Source organism: Arachis hypogaea, chromosome 4, assembly GCF_003086295.3.
Source record: "Arachis hypogaea cultivar Tifrunner chromosome 4, arahy.Tifrunner.gnm2.J5K5, whole genome shotgun sequence".
Classification (NCBI taxonomy): Eukaryota; Viridiplantae; Streptophyta; class Magnoliopsida; order Fabales; family Fabaceae; genus Arachis; species Arachis hypogaea.
In genome coordinates this window covers 73,857,858-73,876,116 of record NC_092039.1, presented here as the reverse complement: position 1 = coordinate 73,876,116, position 18,259 = coordinate 73,857,858, and the positions used below count along the sequence as shown (strand labels likewise).

The 18,259-nt window shown below is 35.2% G+C and overlaps 1 protein-coding gene across 2 annotated transcripts; it reads right to left on the bottom strand.

The window, feature by feature from the left end:
- Positions 1–262: 262 nt before the first annotated feature.
- Positions 263–17,992, bottom strand: LOC112796836 (E3 ubiquitin-protein ligase PRT6). 2 transcript variants are annotated; one of them, XM_025839478.3, is made up of 19 exons: positions 17,510–17,992; positions 16,117–17,187; positions 14,678–15,888; positions 14,427–14,567; positions 12,084–12,327; positions 11,292–12,005; positions 10,761–10,949; positions 9,927–10,615; positions 8,682–8,733; positions 7,925–8,564; positions 6,876–7,084; positions 6,253–6,791; positions 6,072–6,176; positions 4,863–4,929; positions 4,627–4,704; positions 1,821–1,889; positions 1,628–1,735; positions 1,402–1,524; positions 263–720 (listed from the first exon to the last, which is right to left on the bottom strand). In XM_025839478.3, exons 1-17 carry the CDS (start codon positions 17,579–17,581, stop codon positions 1,661–1,663), a joined length of 6,165 nt encoding a protein of 2,054 aa, XP_025695263.1. In that variant the 5' UTR covers positions 17,582–17,992; the 3' UTR covers positions 263–720; positions 1,402–1,524; positions 1,628–1,660. The 2 variants fall into 2 exon arrangements, with proteins under 2 accessions (XP_025695263.1, XP_025695264.1); XM_025839479.3 differs by having other exon boundaries at positions 1,402–1,521.
- Positions 17,993–18,259: the final 267 nt, after the last annotated feature.

Below are 18,259 nucleotides of genomic sequence, written 5' to 3'. Positions count from 1 at the left end.
TCTACGCACAACAAACCCCCAACATAAACAAATCCAAATCCAAAATCCATTTCAAACTCCGCCATCATAATAATTATTATTAAGTATATTGTATTTTCACAATAACGACCTAGCTAACGTGGTTTCCAAAAGCAAGTCAAAGATTACCCACAACATTTACCACCACCGTGGCCAAACATGCTTGTCTATGTTTAACAGTCCAACACAATTTTATCTCACTTTCTTCTCTAAAATGCTATCAAATGATCACAAGCCATCATCCTTGAAAATATCCAAATTTGCTCTTTAGTCTATATATCGATTGTTCCACGAATATAATATAAGCAACCACCATATTGACAATAAAAATAAAAATAAGTACATCTGTGCCATATATACAATCAGCCCATAAATTGACAATTCTCCACTCTCCCCAAAGAGGGAAATCGCCAACTAAACACCTACTTGAATAGGTGGTAAGGAACAAACAAAATTATCATTCCAGACATCCTAAGACGCTTATGATTAGCGATGAGCACTCAGTTCCACAATTGTACCAAAAGCAATTGTGCCTCCCATAACATTGACAAAATATATACACCTGTGCGCCTACTTTCCAGCCAAGGAGCAGACCAAAACGTGCTCTTATGTTAGCATTGAACTGCACAGTGCCAAGGCTAGCAGGTAGATGCTCCCATAGAAGCCAAGTTGTAAAATCTTTTACGCTGCACCTGTTTTAATCTAGATTTTCAAAAAGAGATATTCAGTATTCAGTACGTGTTCATTTTTTAAAGTTATCAATCTATTTTACTGCAGTTCCCAATGAAAAGAATACAACCTAAATGTGGATTGGAGTGAAAAACAAGAAAATCAGAAAATGGTTATAATAGGACACTAGGGACAGATGCATTCTAAATGTGATTACTTCAAAAGAATGCAATGTATTTCTACAACAATTTAATCGTATTAATTGGTCAATTAACTAGAGTTCATGGCATCTGAAAAAAGTGTGATTCCTAAAAGAATACAAAGAACATAGTTAAGGGAAAATGAGGGGATCTTGCACCATTATTTCTCTTATAAAATGTTATTGCACAACTATCTCACATCTGTCAACATAGAATAGAAATTTAGGTGGAGAGTGGGACTATAAAGGAATACTTGATTGAGGAAGAAAGGAAACAAGAAATGACAGCAACTAGGAAAAGTAACCGAATATATCACAACATACAATCAGCTAAGTAAGGTGCAAATAGGGTTGTAAAATGTTTTCGGCCATAATTTCAAAGAAGGAAGATAGAATACAAGACCCAAACAGGGTCCCCATAGATCGAGTGACTGAAGAAAATGATAACCAATCAAACAAATAAAAGCACCTTTCCAACTGAAAATGATAAAAAGATTCAATTACAGGATGCATACCTGAGTGAGCTGTACACTATAGCATGAGATCTTTTGCTTAGTCAGTGGCATATATAACATGGTATATTAGCATAACTAGATCTGTTTTCCACCCTCTGGTGATAAATCCAGTCAAAATCTCTGCTGTAAAAAGGTAAACAAATTATTTCAGTCATTATCTACAAGATGAGATGCATCAGCAGAGAGAGAAAGCAGAGAAGGAAGACATGTTAATTCCTTATCAAACCTTAACATTATAACTTGACATGTAAGACTCGAACTAAACCAAGAAGAAGGAACCAATAGTAGTCTGGCCAAGAACCTTGGAACTCCGGTCCAGTCCGTGAGAAGCAACCTCCACAAATTTATAACCATTGATTAATATATATATATATGACTAGATAATAATGCAGACAGATTAAGGCAGAATATTCGCTTACCATATAAGTCAAAACAGCATATCGTTCCTCATTAAGATAAAGTGGCTTGCCTCGATTCATTTCAAAATCCTGAAGCAAAGAGCATTGAAGGTGAAATACATATGGAGAAACCGAAGAAAACATGACTTTCAAACCCAAGATCATATATCTTAATAGATTACCATAAACAGGGCATAATGAGTGATCAAAATATTTACTAAAGTTTGAATAATTGATATTATACACACTCATCATCCAGGTCAGGTAGCACAACCAATAATAAATTATTGTATTACTATTTCTTATTGCCCTTTTTATCCCTAATATTCTAGTAAAGGATATACTTATTTATTTTAAACTCATCTAAAAAACAACCACCACAAAGCCTAGTCTCACTAGGTGGGGTCAGCTACATAAATCAAACGACGTTATTGAGCTCTATCGTATATTATGTTTATAGAGAAACCGTTTATATATAGATCATGTTTGACCACCTCGTGGATAGTTTTTCTAGGTCTTCCTCTGCCTTTTACCCTTATCCATCTTCCATCTCATTCACCCTCTTGACTTGGTGCTTTGTCGGTCTTCTTCTCACATGTCCAAACCACCAAAGACGCGACTTTACCATCTTTTCCACAATAGGTGTTATTCCATCTTCATTCATTATTCTATCCAATCGCGTATAACCACTCATCCATCTCAACATCTTCATCTATGCTACACTTAACTTATGTTCGTGCTCTCCTTTGTCCGCCCAACACTTTGTACCATAAAACATAGACGGCCTAATAATAGTGCGATAGAATTTACCTTTAAGTTTTAAAATCACTTTTTTGTCACATATAAAACCAGACGCACTCCAGCATTTTGACCAACCTGCTTTGATCATATGATTTACAACCTGTTTAATCTCTCCATTATCCTGTATGATGCACTCAAGATACTTAAAATTTTTAACTTTTCGTAAGATGTTTTCTCCAATCTTCACTTCTGCATTAGGGTTTCCCATTCGACAGCCAAACTTACATTCCATATATTCCGTCTTGTTACGACTTATGCGCAGGACATACACTTCTAGAACTTCTCTCCATAAATACAACTTCTTATTTAGGTCTTCCCTTAACTCTTTCATAAAGACGATATCATCGGCAAAAAACATGCACCATGGCACAGGCTCTTGAATATGCTCTGTGAATACTTCCAAGACTAATATAAAAAGGTATTGACTTAAAGATTATTCCTGGTGTAATCCTATACCAATAGAAAATTCTTCTGTTACATCACCTTAAGTTTTCACACTAGTTGTAGCATCATCATACGTCTTTAATTGCACAAATATATACGATTCTTACTCTCTTCTTTTCCAAAACCATCTATAAGTCGCTTGACACCCTATCATACGCTTTTTGTAAATCAATAAACACCATATGTAGATCCATTTTATTACTATAATACCTCTTCATCATCCTTCTTAACAGGTATATCGCTTCAGTGGTGGATCTGCCTAATATAAAACCCATTGGTTCTCTATTACCTATGTCTCATCTCAGCCTCCGTTTTATCACTATTTCCCATAACTTCATGATATGGCTCATGAGCTTGATCCCTCTATAATTTTTGCAACTTTATATATCCGTCTTATTCTTGTAGATAGGTACCAATATGCTCTTTCTCCACTCAATAATTCTATCAACATTGAGTACAAGACAGTCATATTGAATATTGATGTATGCTTTCTTTCACTCGTCCTTCTAACTACAGTATGGATGAGAATATAACATATTGAAAGCACACCACAAAGCAAAACTAATTTTAGAGAAACCCCAAAAGTAGAAGGCCACCAACATTGCACCAAATAGTCTTCAACAATCTTATTCGAGAGTAATGTGTGAAAAAGAATCCTCCTTAGAGATGAAATAGTCCACCCTTGCCAAATATACCACATCGAACCATAGATTGGACTCAAAAAATTCTAGCCCTATGCTTCTCTGAAACAGAAATTCTAGATTGATAAATCAACTTGTCATTCATCTGCTATATGACTTGGTACCAACCAAACCTAGCAGCTATATAACAAATATATTTTATGACAACAACTACGTCAATAAAAATCCCATCAAATTTGCTTTTCTTATCAAGGGTCAACATACATGCACAAAATGTGTGCCTAGAAAATTTATTTTTCTTGTTTCAGTAAGTGTTTCACACTATGTCAAATTGCACGGTATTTTTTGTAGAAGTAAAAGATTCCAATTAATATGTTTGTTGACAAGTTTTGTTTTGCTTTTTTTTTTTTTCAATTGCTAATTTGTTGCAAAATAACAGCCATCGTTGTGTTGTTTCTTCCTCATTGTTAGACATACTAGAAATAATCTTTAAAATTTAAAACTACAGATGTTATGGAAAAGGTGGGAAAATATAAGCAAATGATGCAAGATATAAATAGGAAGTCCATATATAGAGGACAGTATTTATGTTAGCAAGACCCATAATTCATAAAACATACGAAATATGATTAGCCTGGTTAACTTTTTAAGATTGTAATAAACCTTCAATTATTTTGTATTGTCCTCAAAGACACGACTAGGGTTGAGAACTCCTTAGTCCTTATGATTGAAAAGGACAAAGAATGTATACTACACAAAATGTTGAGTAAATTAATTCTTCAAGGGGAAAAATGAAAAGCTTTTATGTTTTAACCGTATATATAAGGATTAATAATCATACATTTTATTTTTAAAAAAGTTCTTATTAAAAATATTAATAAACCATTCAATGCACAGGTGTACTCGCTGGTTTATAATAAAGCTGTCCAAGAGAAACTTACTTCTTCACCAAAAGCATCCAAGTAAGGAGAAGGCCATGGGGCTTGACGTGCAGATCTCTGCAACAGGATAGTTGTTCTCTGTTGATATAATAAAAAATTCAAAACCATTATCATTCTCTTGGTGTCAAAACTATAAGGAAGCAGTGAAGAAGAAAAAGAATCCAGGACATGATAAGCGTTCAGAGAAGGACAGATGGGAAAACCCATACTTAAGTTCAAAATAGGACAAAACATACCCTAATCAACAGAAACACTCCAGTACCAGCTCCACAGGTTACTGCATGTGTTTGGCACCCACTTTCCCTTGAAACATAAAAAAAGAAAATCTTTCAAATCTAATTCAATGAACAAACCATAAAAAGTACAATGAACAAATTCAACATAAATTTGACTACAAAATAAGGCCTGAACAATATAAATGATCTCTAAGCAGTATGAGATATAGGGAACAAATCAAATGCAGTACACCAAAGATAGTAGAGCAGTAAATAAACCAGCAATAAATATAAGGCAAATAATTCCAAATTCACATATATAAGTGGTTATAAAGTAATCGATTAATCATTGTTGAATTAAGAGAAAATTGACATCAATAACACAATAGGAATCTATGAGGCACAATTAATAGCTGAGTCATAGGCATAATTAACAACATTAAGTAAATAAGAAGATAGAACCAATCCTGAATTAGTTTCTTCAACATTGCTGAACCATCTACAGATATTAGATTTTATCTCCACAGCTATTCAACCATTACTCACTTGGAATCTCATTTTGACCAGAAAGGAAACTTAACAAATATGTCAAAGTTGCACTAACAGTGGTCACTCAGTTATCATTCTTTAACATATCATCAAATTCAAATCTTATATAATGCACCATTGTTTCTGAACTGTACATATTCCATCAACATTGAGTGACTGTAATATGAAAGATGAAGCTAATTTTTTAATATAAAATAAATAAAAAACAACAAAGACACAGTAATCCTTAGATCTCAGATGATCAAGGATAAATGAAGGGGTAGGCTGAATTTGGATACTAAACTGTTTTAGTAAAAAAATTTAAATGGAAATCCAAATACGCAAAATTATATTAGAAGTCCAAATAAAATATTGCAGCTATATATTAAAATTTCGAATTTTCACCCCCCCAAAAAAAAAGACAATTGCAGCTACCTATCAGTTTAAGAGTGAAGTAAGTTGAATCAAGGAAATAATAACAATCATAAGTGTAGTAATCTAGTATAGCTTAAGAATCTCATAGTTATCTGGGTGGTATAACTACAAGCTGCTCGATGTTTATTTAAGGAGTGGTTATCCCCAATTATTTAAGTGAGTGACTCCCCTCTTGCCTTGTGTGCTTGTCAGAACCAAAGCCAAAACTCTTATGTTCAGAAAGCATTTTAAGCATAGTCTGTAAATAATTGATGGTAGAGAACAAACCTGCAGCAAGATTTCCAACTTGGGGAGCACAATCTACCACACAACAGGCACAATGCAGGCTCATCAAGAAGTGTGTTACATTCAGGGCAACGTTGTTTGATACACCTGTTTAGGTATAGATCTTGTATCAATAAAACAGAAATATGATGCATTACATAGCATCTAATAAAACTTAGAATACCTCTGCAAGAGATCCTGATAAACATTTGGCAATCTCATCAACTCAAATGGAACAGCAGGGGTCACATGGACTATTCGTTGCACACCATGGGATCCGCATTCCTTGTAAAAATGATGGCACCACATAGAAACTGAAGATCTTGAAAGTTCATCTTTGAGAACCACATCTATTGTGGGAATTTGGAACATTTTCTCAAGTTCTTGAATTTTAGCAACCTCAAACATGTCAATATTCTGCAGGTCCATCCTGTCATTCGGAGTATACCATGATCTATCCAACATATTTTCCTCATCACAGAATGGTGCCGGTATAGAAGAATATAGTATTTTCCACAATAATGCACATCTTCGCAAATACGGGAAACTAAACCTCCGAATTCCATCTTTAATATCAGCATTAGGGTCAAAATAGTTCGAGTCAAAGTACTGCTGAACACATCCCGACTCACCCATAGCTTTATATATGTCAGTTATCAGGCAATCTGAGATACCTGATTTGCTTAATTTATGCTCAGACTTCTCGTGATACAAAATTATAGCCTGCACGCCAGTTACATTGATTAGGAAATAGACACAGTTCGAAAGGACAGAACATTTACTTGAGATGCAAGCAAAGTGACCAACCTGGGTTACAGTGACTAGATAGAAAACATGCACAAGGGACAACAACGATTCTTCACATGACAAAAATGGATATGGCAAACAAAAGAGAACCCACATCAATGATGAGAAAGGATCATGGGCAAGAACTGGATCTGAAGCCCGTCTCCAAAAGTGTAAGTCAAAGTTCGATAAGTCCATTTCAATATGCTTCAAGATAGATAGCACATCACCTGTGAATATATGGCAGGTACCAGAAAGTAGAGTCAGTAGCAGACATGGGAACTGCTGAACTAGACTAAATATTTGCAAGAACAAACTCCAGCAAATCTTTAAGTCAATAAAACAAATAAATAGATCATCACAGTTAGCAGTATTAAGGAATTAAATTTCGAGCCCAGATGCAAAATAAACCGCCATTTATTTGAAGGAAAAAGAGACAATATAAGTTCAACTTGCAAGTCATTAGGGTAAGAATTGCTCTTCTCTTATGAAACAAAGAACAAAAAGAATGATGAGCAAAACAGAATAAAGTAATATAGAAATAAAAAGAAGAGTGTTCCGGTCAAATGTGAACATGATTTCGCCATCTGTTTGACAACAGAAATCAGATAATAATAGTAATATACTTTTTCCAAATCAAATAGCTAAAATTCACATTTGAACTTTCTTTAGATGTTATTTTATCAAGGGTGTGTTTGAGGCTTGAGATTGGAAGTAAGGCATGGAAGGGAAGGGTCTATCTAAAGAGTAAAATGGACTCCGATTTACTCTCTGGCTTATATACACCCCATTACCTCTAATTCAAACACATCCTTGATTCACAACTAGGGAAAAGAAATGGAACATCAACATAACGCTAAATGCCACAATCAATCATATAAAGATTTAATTTGACAAAGTATTATGTGGGTTGTCAAATTATTACAACCTTCTCTTTTTTTGAGGCTAGGATAAGCCATGTAAGAGGTTGCAAGAAAGCTCAACAAAACATATACTAATTTTTTTCTGAAGTCATTTTCGAAGCAACGGAAAAGAAAAAAAATAATAAATAAAAAAAACCACAACTATACCTCTAACAGAGACATCACTATTTGCATTATTCAAGGATATCCCAGAGCAAATTGACTCTGTAAATAGTTGAACGCCTCTAAATCTTTGAAGCACATGAAGAGAATTCTTACTCCGTGTCTTCTGAACAAGTTTCAGTAACAATGATAATATAAAGCCACTTGAAGATTTGAGTTCTTCATACATGGCACTAAGAGCAAAGTTCGGAGTCAAAGTAGTCTTTCCACAACGTGCAGCAATCTCCATTGATATCAAGGAGTACTTTAGTGTGTCCCACATCAGCATTGAATGGTTTAGTCTAGCAAATCTTGATAATTTATCTTGTTTGCCTGGAAAATACATTTTAGAAAGCACACGGGAGAAATTCTCAAGATTTGGTCTAGTTCTATCAATCTGCTGCAAAGGAATGGCTTTCAGAAATTTATCTTTCCCCACAGCATTGGCTGCACGTTGCAAGAGCTTAAACGCTTGCTGAATGTGAAGTGAATAATTCACTTCATTCAACTCAGCAGAGGGGTCTCCAGTATCTATTGAACCAATACTCAAGCCAATAGACTGCTTAAAAGGCTTCTGTAACTCTCCATGCATAGTCGGCAAGACACAATTTACAAGGCGGCGACACACGGGGCATAGAAACTCTCCCTTAAAATAAAAATTCAAAAAAAAAAGGGTCTTGAGACATCATAACAGATTTGCTACATCGACCATTGCAAAACTGGTTTACAAAAAAAATAAAAATAAAAAAACACAGCTTTGTACCTGATCTGGATCAACAATATGTCCTCCTTCAAAAACAATTCTTCTAACAGATCTATCCAAGAAGTTCACAGTATATTAGGCCATCTTATAAAATGTACAATTCTCACTACAACAAATATAACAATAATTCCTATTTAATTAAAAACGTGACACACACACACACACATGTTTAACAATCTATTAACATAAAATAAAAAGTAGATATATAAATACATTCATACGTACAAAGTCACAATTAGATGCATATAAAACACACTTAGTATCATGTCATAGTGGTATAAGACTTAAGAGTTTCACTTTTATATGGAAGGTGAAAGGAGTAGATTTTAGCTATTGAAACATATATGAATTATCAGAATAGGAAATTACTTAAAGATAACATGATTATGTAATAAGATAACATGATTTCAGGTCTTAATCTTAATTCTTAACCATTGACGTTAAATATAGTCTCATATAAGGCTATATGCCAGTTTATCTGTCTATATGTGGTGGGAAAATTCACCATCTTTTCAACAAATACTAAATCAACTTCCACTCCAATGCACTCACTCCTAATCTATTGCACCATCGCCATTTAGAATGCTAAAGTTTATCTTTTTGTTCCCTGCAAAATTCAATTTCATATTATTTCAATTTTTATAATTGTTCGGTAATTTTTTTCCATAAGCCTGAGTTCCACTTTTATATCAAACACTAAACTCTCCCCCATCCAATCCACCCAGCTTAAACCCTCTTGTTTATGAATTTCTTTACAAGATTCTAGCTTTGATGACCAAAACATCCAAGATACCAATATCTTCTTAACTTCTATGTGATCTTCAGCTAATGGTCTATTTAGAGATGTTCCTCAGCAGATATTCACAGGTAGCGGTTCCATGTTACATGGGTTCAATTCAATCTCTTAGAACCTACATCTTTTCTTTTTCTTTCTTCGTGTAGATACCTCATCCTCTCTCTTTGTACTCTTTGCTTGATCGATAAATTTATTTTTCTATTAACGAAAACCTAGTTGGAAGTACATTTAACCATGAACAAAACAGTTAAAAAGCAAAAACTTGCATAATGTTTGTTTGATCTCAGAAGGCTGCATAAAAAAAATAGTGAAACTTCCAAAAAAGTATTTGAAAATGTTATAAATATAGGAATGTAGGAAATAAACTAGGGGAGACAGATCACAAGCTTTAATTCTTGGGGCGGGAGGTTGGGTATTAAGGGGTTCAGGTAACTCTAAATGAGACATACCTTTCTTTCAATGATGATAAATACCGATCTAGACACCCTTGATGTACTGCATGCCCACATGAGGAAAGATGAACTCCGTCACTTTCTATAGGACCAAATCCATCATATGCTAGATGTTTTGATGTTGACTCTGTAGATGCATTTTCAGTAGGAGCATTTTCAGATGCAGAAGAACTTTCTGATAACTCCCTCAAAATATCAGCAGTATATTTCCCAAGCAAAACAGATTCAATGTCTGTCAAAATCTTTGGAGTCCCTCCAGTAGTTGGAATTTTCTCATCCTCATTCATCAAATTAGTAGCAGATACATAGTCATGATCATGCATCTCATCACGAATAGAGAAGTACATACCCTCTTCTAATGTCTCAAAAGTGTATGGTGTCTTCTCTTTTTCATCATGAGATGCAGTTGGGAGTTGAAGATTTCCAACAGCTGGGAATTCATTCTTGACATATTGCAGAATAGAATTAACTTCCCCAGGTTTCTTGCTAGAAGCCAATGCATTCACAGCATTCTTAAGTAAGCGAGTTATGTGGGAAGATGATGTTGATCCAGAACTACTTGAGTTATTCACAGCCAATTTATCTGTCGCCTTGGTGGTGAGGATGGGCATGTGTTCTTTATCTGCTCGACGAAGTTGATCCCATGATGGGGGACCCCTGTTGACGTAAGTGACAAGCCTAGATTTCTTGTAGATAGGGGGAAACATGAATTAGGCATGAGGTGCTATAGAAGTAACAGTGAATCAAGAAAAAAAGTGTGCAGTGCAACAAACTGAACCTAAACATGTGTAAAGCTCACACATTGTACATAACTGCCATATACGGATATACCTGAAGAAGAATCAAAAACGAAACTGGATTTCTTGAATTGTGATCATGGCAAAGAGAGCACACAACTTGTTTGGATTCTTCAGAATCGTGTTCAGTGCCGAAGTCACCTTCATGGCCAACTTGAGACCCATCATCACCACTGGAATCAATGCTGGCCAAAAATTTTGACTGTTGTGCTTTCATTTTTTCCTGCATTGGAAAAACCGATTAAACAAAAAAATAATAATTAAAATGGTGAAGGCAATTAAATTGGCGCACCAGAATAGATCAAGAATAGCCTGACTATAAAGAAATGGTAGTGTTTAGAACAACTGAAAACATTTGAGACCAAATGTCTTCCCTGGGCAGTAAACAACCCATCCAAAAGACACAAGGAATATGCCCGCCAAAATCTTCTAGGGTTTAAATTTGAATATTGTAATAATTAACATCATTGCTCAGATTGGTCTTGCAGTAACATCGCATGAAATACTGGAAATAGCACATAATTTTTCTATACTACCAACAGAAAAATAAGAATGCAAAACCTACCATTATTGCAGCCTGCCTCTCTCGGGCCTTTGCTTTGCGTTTCTCGCTATCAGAGGCTGACAATGGGACACTTGAATCTTTAGTTTCAGCACATTCAGAAATATGACTAACCACTTCGGGAGCAAGTTTTTGCAATATAGTCATGCAGCTGTCATCAATATCAGCAAATTTCTTCAGCAAGCTTTCAATTAAAGCAGATAGACTGCAACCACCCGCTTCTACAATGTTGTCTACATTTTCCTTCCGGTGCATTTCCATCAATAACACAAGAAGGGATAACAAGCTTTGTTCTCCAGCACCATAAAAAGAATTTTCATCAATCATTTCGCCAGAAGAAGCTATTATGGGAATTTGTGCAACATCACTCGCACCAGATTCTTTCTGCTGAGAACAGATATCTAATGATAGTGATAGCAAATGCAGTGCAGGTAAAAGAACCCCATCAGGAGCACGAGATTCAGCTGATTTAAAAGTAAAAACAGCATAAAATATCACTGCACGGATGATCTCTAAGACAACTTTGCAAGTAGCAACTCTGGCGATCCCCTTAAGTGGAGGATAAATTTTGGTCCACTTCGGTAGCTGAGTGGTTAGTGCAGAGACACTGCAGTACCGCAAGTATCTTTCTTCAGCAACTTGCAAATCCTTCGAATACCAACGTGGATGATACAGATCCAATTCTTTCCATAACGGCCATCGCAGAGAATACATTCCCTAATACAACCGATGACAATATAGGTAAATACAAGCTAACAGAAGATATTGATAAATTTCTAAAAGAACCAACAAAACCTGATTGAAGCCAGATGGATTAGAATAAACAGCAACTGAGTCCAAAATTTCCTGAAGCTGTTCAAATTTGGAGAGATCACGAGGAAGTGACTTCACTAGTTGACTGTGAGTTGCATCCCCAATGGATAACTTATAAATTAGTTCTCTTTTCAAACTTTCAGCAGTAGTCAACCCACAAAAGCGCCGTTCTTTTATTATTTGAATTATAAGAGTAAGCATCTCCTGTACTAAAACAGATTCATACCTGTAAATGAGAAAGAATTCATTATCAAATAAAATATATTTGAACACAAGATAGATTGACAACATGATACTGATATAAGTACATATGAGCATAACGCAACGGAGAAGAATAATATTTGATTTATCATTATTCAGCTATAAGATATCATCATAAGCTCCTGACCCTTAAGAGGCACTAATAAAAGCAAATAACAAAAACTTTCGACTTTTATTGGATATACAATCAATTTAAGGCATTTGCGAACAGGTTAAGCTATCTTTGATAATCAATGGTTTGTATGGTTTCAAAACTTTTCACAACAGAATAATCAAACTTTTCATAATAAAGTAATAAGCATTTTCATAGCAGAATAATTAAACTTTTCAGGAACAGAAAAATTTTGCTACCAATGCATTCTTGTACTTTAATTCGTATTTGATTACAAATGTGAATCAAATGATTATATTGTTTATAAAGTTTGATTATAAACATCAATATAGTTTAATGATATCGTTTATGTTTATGAAATTGATTCTAAATGTGAACATGGAGTCATTTTGTATTCCTATACAGGTGACTGATTGGTGGTTGATTTCGGATATCCAATTTAGTCTAGGAAAATTATCCTTCATGGCACTAATCCATCAAATGAGGGAAATTTGGTGAAGAATTGATTGTGATTTTAAACAAACCATCTTGTTTCTATTGCCAAAGTAACTATCTACAGTTGCATATGATATTCTCTTTCTTTTGGTAAATTGGCAGCAACAAGGTTTGAAACTAGGAGCTCAAGCCAAACTCCTAACCAATTACATTCCCAGTGGCTTTGCATATGATATTCTAATGGGACACCTCATAATGTTCGGAACAAAAACATACAATCTAATTTAGAGTCATGAGGACAACAAATAATCTGGAGATAGCAATTGTGAATAACCACGAACTAAGGATTACTTTGAAAGTATCATTGCAATTACTAGATGCACAAATCATATAGATAACTGCCTTGATCAATGCATGCTTCAGTTAGGTAAGCATTTCATCCATAGTTTCTATCCTAAATACTTCTCTTTAGAACAGAAATTCAAATGAGAAAATTAAAATCAAAAGAAAATGATAAGATATAACCTCCTAAGTCCTAAGTAAGACCAATAAATTATAGGGAAAATAACATCGGTGTTGAAAAGCAAGCAATGTCTCCATAAGTTTAAACAATAGAACATTCCAAAAAAAAGTAGTTAAGACTTAAGACCACTTTATCTTTTAAAAATGTAAAGTGCAAAAGCAAGAAAAATATCCTGAAGTTCTACGATTTCTCTCCAACAAGGCACTCAAATCATGGCATATAGTGCACAGCACCGATAAATCATGCCCTCTTTCCTTGCTCCAAAACATCTAAAATGGTATGAGAAAAAATAATCCAAATCCTAAAAAGTTGGCAACAATTCATATTGTCTAGTCTTATCTTGGAATCATACTAACAGAAAATTTTCCTATAACATGAGAACAGGTGGAACTATAAGAACCATAGGTGAACATTGTGGGACTACAATTTCATATTCTATGCTTGTTTTCTAAGACGATATTTAAAAAATGATACTTGTTAAGTACATCATGATTAACGTGGAAAAGAAAGGCATCCCATAAAGGAGCAAGATCTAATGAGAACATTTACCCATAAAAGTCAATTCATGGAAAGAAGGGTGAAGTACCAAAATTACCCACAGAGTATCTTGCTGCCAAATTAGCCATGAAAAGAACAAAAATCCAAAAATGATGAAGACAAGTTTACATGGACAGAATATCCAATCTTTAGGTAGATTTGTCAAAATTAATCAAGCCTTTTAGGTGAAGTGGGAAACTTCTTTTTCTCTTTGATGGGTAATAATTTTGACTGACATTCTTTTATGAGGAAGTTTGTCAGAAACAGAATTTTTCTTGGGTAATTTTTTAGTTCCTTCTCTCTAAAAAGAACTGCAAACAACAAAGCAACGAAAAAAGAATCTGCTAAAGAATCACAACAATCTTTCAAAGAAAGATATGCCATAACTTTCTGCCAAAGTATTGTATGTACAGGCATATAAGAAAAGGTTGTCATGTTTCAGGAGATGAGGACATACTCGCTAGACCGATCAAGATTTAGGGATAGATAGTTTGACAGCCCAAAGCGCTCAAGAATTCTACTAATATATAGATCTTCTGGAGCCAGAGCAGCGCAACACTGAAGAAGAAAAAGATCAAGCTCCAGACCTTGTTCAGACCTGTAGAAGTAAAGAATGATATATCATAACATATTAAATGAATTTCAACCCATTAATATAGTATAATATAACATAATATAATATACTATAGTAATAATGAATTGACTAACCATCGCACTGATCTGTACCATTCACAAGACAGTAAAGCAGCATCTCCATTTTTTCGCCACATTCCAGCATGGACTTCAGCACAAAAGACTCTAATCCGCAATGGATGCTCCATAATGAAGGCAGAGAAACCACATGGATGACTTCCCCGTAAAGCAAGTCCAAAGAAGTCAGTGTAGATCATTGATGATGAATAAGAAGAGACATCAGTCACACCTGACACTTCAGATTCACTAAAGTATCTTTTCAGTGCCCTCTGCAAGAGCATGGATAGCAATCTATGTAATGGAATGTGCACAGATATATATTGTGAACTAACATCATAGACTATCTGGGGCCAATCAGGCAATGATAGAAAACGGAGACCAACCAAATCCCCAGGAGAATCTTCTTCCATTGCACTATAATCAACATCAGAGCGAATGCAGGTATTTTCAGAATCAATTTCACCATTTGTTTTCAGTTTACCATCCTGTGCATCATTTTTATTAATTTCCATGCCATCAACACTATAGTCAGAGCATTGCTGATGATGATCTTCACTTGAACTTGCACGCCTAACAAAACTATATTTACCTCTTCTGAAATTGGATATTGTTCTTCTTAATGCTGAAAAATTGCCATCAATAACACTATCAGTGTTTGGGGATAACATGTTAGGAAGTACCGCAGAGGTATTCTCAACCCCCAACCAATTCTCAATGGCCCTTAGACACTCATATATCAACCAAATAACAGAGGATGGAAGAAACAAATGAGAAGAGGCATCGGATATCTTTCGTGAAGCAAAGACATTATTCCTACAGGTCACACTAGCAGAGCTCTCCTGTGAAATCCGTCCTACCTTTGCATGTCTCAAATTATCTCCTTCCTCTGATTCATTCTTATTTAAGTTCCAAACAATTTCATCATCCATCCCTCCATTGCTAGCATCAGAAAATGCCCCACCCACCAACAGAGAGTGGATATTGGCAATAGAATGACCTAAAACAAAAGGCAAATTCACATTCTCATTTTCTTCTTCAACATGTTGGCCAGTTTCTCTCTTTTGAGGGTTCATCCCTTGCACAAAGGACAGAAGTCTCATCCAAGTTCTTGATATATCCTGTTGGTCATTAGTTACATATTTTGGCACCGCCACATGGCTCATAACAAAACGAATATCTTCAACAACGCGTATTGTCGTCTCATACAAATTCACCCACCTGGAAACCTGGAAAAGATTCAATATCTCTTAATTAAACATCATAAACGAAGAGTGAAATCATTATCATAAACATATATACACTTGATCAATATAAAGTTCTTTAAAGACTTTACAGCAGGTACCATTAAAAAATATTTTAAAGGATTAGATCCAGAAAAAAACTTGTTATCTTGCAAGTCTCAAATTACATCTACCAAATTAGTATTCCTTAATAGAGATGCACTAACTCACTACCTGTAAATGCCCGTCTTCAGCACAAGAAGTGAAAATGTTTTCTAGAGATCCCAATAATATGGTTAATAAGTTGATTTCCTTAACAAGACGTGGGGTAAGAGTGGGCACTGTAAGTATCTGCACAGAGAAAGTGGATAGTAGCGGATACCTCTTCAAAGGAAGGTCACTACACTCTTTTACAGCCTCACTTATAACACTCGGATAGTAAGTAAGAAAAACTTTAGCAAATTCATACTTGAAAGTAGGTTCGCCCAACAATTTTAGGAGTAGCTCTTGGAGTTTCTTCACAACAACATCACTTAAAAACCTCTCAGCTCTTACCAGAATATCCAATGAACCTGTAGATGAAAACAACAACCTAGCAACAAAACTGAGCAAACTCTCACTATGCTGGCAGAATTCTGAAAGCATATCTACTACAGCAGAAGTTAGTTCCATTGCAGTCTTCTTACTTTCAATAGAAGGAGAATTGCTTGCAAGTGTTAGCTTGTCTTTCCAACAATTGAAAAGAGAACCAAGCACAGGCGCAACTGAATTTGCAATTTCCTCCGGAAGGGGTTGTATCTGCTCAGCACCCTTATGCTTTGAGCAGAACCCCTCACGTTTCCAAGCCGTAACATCCCCACAATCACAACAACCACCACCCGTGTATATAACAAAGTAATCATGGCTCTTGTGATCCCCATTCTCAAAACAAGGAACACATATTGCGCATGTAGGGTCGTGTTCACACGTCCTGCACCTGTAAGCTATATCATTGTTCCCCCAAACTGCCCCACAGACACCCCGCTGACCAATAGACATCTTGGCAAGGCTTCTAAGAGCAGCATCGGGTTCACCCTCAAACATCAACCACTGCAACCACAACATGCTGTGATGGAACCTCTTCCTCATGGTCAAAGAACTCTTCTTCCCGCCAGCCTTAGATTCTTGCAATGCTTCTGCCACTTCCTCATCAGGAGGCAATATAACAGACACCAACTGAGGAATCAATTCCCTCTTATCCTTAACAAAAGCAACCAGACCAGGCGGGTCAAGCTGCTCCTCCGGAACTCCAAGCAGGGCAAGTCTCTATAAAACAGAATCCGAAAAACAAAAACATCAATGAAGAACACAATTTAGAAAATAGAATCAATAAAATCAGTCCCTTAAATTTAGCTCCTGCCCCGACCCCCCCCCCCCCCAAAAAAAAAGATCAATTAAAATTGCATTCATGAAAAATAGAAACTCGTTTAATTCAAAAAGGTTAAAATAAATTGAGTAAAACCAGCAAAATTCATCAACATGGATCATATCTGCATCAAATGCTAACTGAATTGAACAGTGATCAAGTGAATGAGAGTGTGAAATTCAAGGAAAAACAAAAAAAGACAACCGGCAATAGTGTTGTTACCCGAACGATTCGATCTCGGGGCGTGAGGGATTGAGAATCAGAGGGGGGATCGATTTCCATGTTATCAGCCATCAGGGAGCGCCAGAACCGAACGACGCAACAGCACAAAGAGCGTGGACCGAACCGGGAACCTTCGCTCCCCAGGTTTGGTCTCTGACGAGGAGAAATGGACTGTTCAATTTCTTGGTTTTCAGCGAAGAAACAGAACTACAGGAGAAACCCTAACTCCGAAAATCCCCAATTTTCACTGAGAAATCTAATTCCATAGTAAACGATGAGGATGATGACGACGCTGTGCAGAGCTTACTGCGCACTCATTTCTCGTGCCTACTTCATATATCGGTTTCCATTTTAGTATTTTACTCAATTACATTCACTGTGTGTGTCTGTGTCCAATTTTCGCCCGAAAAATAGACAAAATAAAGTAATGATTTAAGTTTCCTGCAACTTTTTTTTAAACCGAAAAAACTTTTGAAAAATGTCAGAAGACTAATAAAATTTATGGTTTTGTGACAAATAAAATTAATAATGTTTAAAATATGAGTTAAAAATATATTATTATATTATTAAAATAAAAAATAAGACTGATTGCTAAAAATATCACTAAAAACAATAAATTTTATTAGTTTTTTTATTTTTTTAAAAGATATATTTTATTATAAAACCGTTTGACTATTTGAAAAAGTTAATTATTTTGAAACTTAATTATTTTAAATTAGTATATTGTTATGATATAGATTATCATCAACT

Excerpts from the sequence above, each read along its gene's own strand:
- LOC112796836 (XM_025839478.3), bottom strand. The coding sequence starts at position 17,581 with ATGGCTGATAACATGGAAATCGATCCCCCCTCTGATTCTCAATCCCTC. Across the intron at positions 4,705-4,862 it reads GAGTGTTTCTGTTGATTAGG|AGAACAACTATCCTGTTGCA; the intron begins GTATGTTTTGTC and ends TTATATCAACAG. Across the intron at positions 1,890-4,626 it reads TGGATGCTTTTGGTGAAGAA|GATTTTGAAATGAATCGAGG; the intron begins GTAAGTTTCTCT and ends TCTTTGCTTCAG.